At 44.4% G+C, this 5,403-nt stretch overlaps 1 protein-coding gene across 1 annotated transcript in view; it reads left to right on the forward strand.

Moving 5' to 3' along the window:
* Positions 1–1,292: 1,292 nt before the first annotated feature.
* Positions 1,293–5,403, forward strand: part of LSM11 (LSM11, U7 small nuclear RNA associated) — an 11,134-nt gene continuing 7,023 nt past the window's right edge. The window contains exons 1-2 of the mRNA XM_075210152.1: positions 1,293–1,705; positions 4,231–4,370. Of these exons, the coding sequence (XP_075066253.1) occupies positions 1,324–1,705; positions 4,231–4,370 (522 nt within the window). The 5' untranslated portion in view covers positions 1,293–1,323. The remainder of the gene's footprint in view (positions 1,706–4,230; positions 4,371–5,403) is intronic.

Below are 5,403 nucleotides of genomic sequence, written 5' to 3' on the forward strand. Positions count from 1 at the left end.
CCGCATACCGGAATTTAGAATTTACCTGACACAATGACGCGATCCGCAGTGAATTGCGCCATTTTTGCCCCGAACCCTGCAACAAAATGACATTTCCGTCATGGGGTGGGGCCAAATGACGCGATTGTCCTTGAAGTTGAAGGCTCGGAGGGTCTGTGGTCATCACTGCTTTAAGCTCCAATGGGCCAGAGGCTGATGTGAATCATTACAAAATATTCTCTCAACAGAGCAGCGTAATACGTTGGCGCTATGTAAATAAACGGAAGTAAATAATAGAGAGGCCCCTGATTAATCAGTTGACCTAGTAACTTTTATTGCCTACATTTAAAATCCAAGCTAATCCTACAGGAAAAGCTGGGAATAAAAGTGATTAATACGTAAGCAGGGTTTTATTCAGGTGACATCCTTAATTCACATTTCAACACTGCCCTCTGAACAGTGATGTCCTACACATTTGACCAGTTTTACAAAGTCAATATAATAATTACAACGATATTATTATAAACGTGTGTGAATAAACCTTTCCATAACTTCACTAGCTATATTTAAAAAAAGCAGATATTTCAGGTTGTATATAGCAGTGTCCTCTCTACTAGTTATTTAGGGCTCAGTGGCAGAAAAGTCCCAACACGTTCATATATATTATTCTTGTTAATGGCATGAAGATCTTATAGAGCAACTGGCACTTAATGTTAGGTGGTGCTTTAAAAGTGCTTACATGTTGTAAGAGTGTAAAGCTGGGTACACACTACACAGTTTTCATCCAATAATCGGCTAAATCAGCCGACATACGACCGCTCGTTCAAAAGTCGGGTCAGTGTGTGCAGTGACACGATGGTCGAAAGTCTGCCCAAATGGACGATTGTCGCCTCATTTGGTTGGTCGTAGCGTTAAATATTTTCGTTCCAATCTCGTTTCCGCTGTGTAGTGTGTATAAACTTCCGACCGATCCACAACAGTGAGTACGAAATTACAGTCATTGCTCACGACAACATGGCTGTAAAAAGTTGCTAAAGGTACATCCGCTCTTCCCTTTATCGTCCTAAACAAGGCTAGTGTGTATGCAGTCCATGGACCGAGCGATCGGACCATCGATCACATGTAAAATCGCTCGGCATAAAAAGTTGGTTGAAATTTCTGTAGTGTGTACCCAGCTTTACAAATGCAGGATGAGGAGGGGAGGGGGGGTGAGGATGTATTGTGCACTAGCACTAGGTAACATTATAAATTGGGGACAATAAAGCAATAACTCTGCTGATAAAGTCCACACCCGTCAGACGTGGCGCTGCTGCCATCTAGTGTCCGCTTTGGTGTACTGCACTCATGGAAGACGAGCACCGGCGGGAAGCGCCGGTGGGGGAGGCCGGGGAAGACGACGATGTGCCCGCCGGCTGCCTGGATGTCAGCTCGGAGTTATTTGATCCCCTTCTGGCCCTGTACTCCCCCCGCACCCCGCTGCCGTTCCCCGATGTGCGCTGCTTTAACAACGTGGCCGAGTATGAGAGCTTCCTGCGGGGAGCCGGCCGGGGCCGCGGCCGGGCCCGGGGGAGGTCTAAGGCATCCCGGAAGGGCCGGTACGAGGCCCCGGATCCCGAGCGGGTGGAGAGGCTTAAAAAGCTGATGTTGCCGGTGGAGGAAGGGGCAGAGCCGCCCAGACCCCGGAGGAACAGGAGACCCCCGAAAAACGTGCTCACCCGCATGTCCTGTGAGTGCCTGAGGCAAGGGATAGGTAGAACTACAAGGCCCAGCATGTCCTGTGAGTGCCTGGGCCAAGGGATAGGTAGAACTACAAGGCCCAGCATGTCCTGTGAGTGCCTGAGGCAAGGGAGAGGTAGAACTACAAGGCCCAGCATGTCCTGTGAGTGCCTGGGCCAAGGGATAGGTAGAACTATAAGGCCCAGCATGTCCTGTGAGTGCCTGAGGCAAGGGATAGGTAGAACTACAAGGCCCAGCATGTCCTGTGAGTGCCTGAGCCAAGGGATAGGTAGAACTACAAGGCCCAGCATGTCCTGTGAGTGCCTGAGGCAAGGGATAGGTAGAACTATAAGGCCCAGCATGTCCTGTGAGTGCCTGAGCCAAGGGATAGGTAGAACTACAAGGCCCAGCATGTCCTGTGAGTGCCTGAGCCAAGGGATAGGTAGAACTACAAGGCCCAGCATGTCCTGTGAGTGCCTGAGTCAAGGGATAGGTAGAACTACAAGGCCCAGCATGTCCTGTGAGTGCCTGAGCCAAGGGATAGGTAGAACTACAAGGCCCAGCATGCCCTGACAGACTCTCTGGGGACCTTTCACACAAGCGAAGCCTGTGGGGTATATTTACTAATTTCAAAAAGGAGATGTTGCCTATAGCGACCAATCAGATTCTAGCTCTTATTCATTTAGTGCATTCTACAAAATGACAGCTAGAATCTGATTGGTTGCTATAGGCAACATCCACTTTTTCAAACCAGCAGTTTAGTAAATATAATCCTAAGAGATTGTACAAACCAGATAGATAATAATCTATACAAGTGGTTCGCAAACTGTGTGCCCTGGCTCCATGGGGGGCCGCGGCGATATCACAGGGGTGCCACAGCCAGGGCCGGTAAACAAGGCGAGGGACTACTTGGTAATTATTTTGGCTTAGGGGTGCCTTGAAAAAATTATGGAGACCCTAAGGGTGCCTTGAACTGAGAAAGTCTGGGATCCACTGATCTATACTATTAGGGCTTGGGGACACAGGGGGAATGTGCGGCGGAGTTCCTCTGGAACGGTCTTGAAGGCGCTTCGGGGCGCAAACTGGTGATATACCCGTAATGAGCACAGACAGACGTTGCTCATTGCAGGGAATTCAATTCCCCTTATAGGACCAACTTAATTTCCAGGGACGGTGGCATGTTTTAGATATTTGTCCCTGCAAATGTCTCCTAATTTTGAAATATTATTTTTAATCCTCAAGGCTTTTTAATACGGCATTAAAATTAAGCATTCAAAGGGAGAATTCAATTCAGCGTGAAGTCCTGCTGCTCACAGGTCCAGGTACTACATTACCTGCAGCACAGTGGCCTAGTGGTTAGCACTTCTGCCTCACAGCACTGGGGTCATGAGTTTGATTCCTGACCATGGCCTTATCTGTGTGGAGTTTGTATGTTCTCCCTGTGTTTGCGTGGGTTTCCTCCGGGTGCTCCGGTTCCCTTCCACACTCCAAAAACATTCTGGTAGCTTAATTGGCTGCTCTCAAAAATTTACCCTAGTCTTTGTCTGTCTGTCTCCCTCTCTGTCTGTCTGTGTTTGAATGTGTGTCTATATTCGGGAATTTAGACTAAGCTCCAATGGGGCAGGGACTGATGTGAATGAGTTCTCTGTACAGTGCTGCGGAATTAGGAGCGCTATATAAATAAATGATGATGATTACCTGGAATATTGATGATTTTTGCTTTCATTTCTATGAGGTGTGAGGGAAAAAAAATCACTGATGTTTCTGGTACTAAACATCTAGCCAGGCTCCAACAGGACATCACTACTAATTGAATTCTCCCCAAAGAGTTTCGACATTGTCTGCTGGGTTCATAAGTGTTAATACTCATTAAAATTCAATGGTGTTCTATAGGAATGCTCACTGTGAAAGCGTTATAATACACTGAGACATGTTAATGAACCTCAAATTACCTACGCTTCAACAAACGTTCTTATTTTCTTGCCTGTATAATTGATATTCCTTGAAGTGACATATTTGAAATGCAAAAAAGTGTGATGTAATCAAATCAAGACCGTGTCAAACATGAAGTACTTGGATGCACCAGCTCAGTGTAGTGTCATCGGAAACTAATTTAGAATGTTGTCAGCTATGGAGATGTAAGAAACTCTGAATATATAGGGTGACTACATAGTTGTAATGAATTTGAGGACATTGGTCAGGTTCATGTAGAGGGACGTGTTGTTGTAATGTGGGCTGTTGCACTGCATGATGTATAGAGGAAAATCTATCCTAATATAATAGCTCCACATATCCCATTGTACTCTCAGCAGTATCCCAACAATGTTATAAAGTATTCCAAAATCCAGCTGTAGTTCAAGAATACTCCACAAGTGACCCAGCAAAATCAGCCCAGGATTCAGTACTCGCCCGAATTCCTAATGTTTTCCACTGACCCTGTCATTTATTATAATACACAGCACACAGCTTTCTTGGGTAGAGGTAGAGCAGTATGAAATGGGTACCAATAAGCCAATTTATTGTTTGTTTTTTCAGTGCATAAAGGCAGTCCTCTGGGAGAGTTATACCGCTGTGTACAGGACCAGCTAAAGGTCAAAGTTCATATCCGTACATTTAAGGGTCTGCGCGGTGTGTGCACAGGATTTATTGCGGCCTTTGACAAATGCTGGAACATGGTACAGTATATTTCTCACTTGCTCTCAGGCACTGAATTGTTCTGTTCCTATAATTTTATATGCAGTGGTGTATGTATAATGTGGCAAACCTAGGCAGTTGTCTGTGGCAGCTGGTTATATGGGGCAGCAGCATATAGGGAACTAATATACAAAATCATTTTCTTCAAAAGCCTAAATGAATATTTGTACCTTGTCGGTCGATGTAATAATTTATAAATTGACTATCTGCCTTTTATAGTGTAAGCCACACTAACACAGCTATAATAGTTGGTGTAGGGCACGCCATCTTGGCTGCTGCCCCGAGCGGCAGGATGACTTGGCACACCCTAGTTTCTATGGAAAGTTTATAGGATGGCACTTGTAAAGAAATCACTTATTTCCGAGCTTGGTTTGGTGAAGTAAGTTCAGTAAGTCGTCTTGAAAGAGCTACGAAGGAAATGACGTCCTCTTATATATTTTTAAAGTTACACTGCCACCTAATGAAATGTGGTAGGGCAGGGTGATGTAGAATAAACTGCATTATTTCTCAGCTTTATTATAGATATGAGGATGATATTCAGAATTATCCTCAAAAGTGAAAATTAACAAAATTTACCGCCAATATTTAGAACCATAGGGGTTGATAAAAACATAGGGCCTGATTCATTAAGGATCTTAACTTGAGAAACTTCTTATTTCAGTCTCCTGGGCAAAACCATGTTGCAATGAAAGGGGTGCAAATTAGATTTTGTTTTGCACATAAGTTAAATACGGACTGTTTTTCCATGTAGCGCACAAATACTTGATAGCTTATTTGTACACTGAAATTTAAAGTTGATATTTGTGTGCTACATGAAAAAACAGTCAGTATTTAACTTATGTGCAAAACAGAATACTAATTTGCACCCCTTGCATTGTAACATGGTTTTGCCCAGGAGACTGAAATAAGAAGTTTCTCAAGTTAAAATCCTTAATGAATCAGGCCATAGTGCATAAATATATATAAGGCCGGGGATACTCACATTACCAGCAAGATCCATCATAACAATAACAA

The sequence above is a fragment of the Mixophyes fleayi genome, chromosome 4, assembly GCF_038048845.1.
Source record: "Mixophyes fleayi isolate aMixFle1 chromosome 4, aMixFle1.hap1, whole genome shotgun sequence".
Classification (NCBI taxonomy): Eukaryota; Metazoa; Chordata; class Amphibia; order Anura; family Limnodynastidae; genus Mixophyes; species Mixophyes fleayi.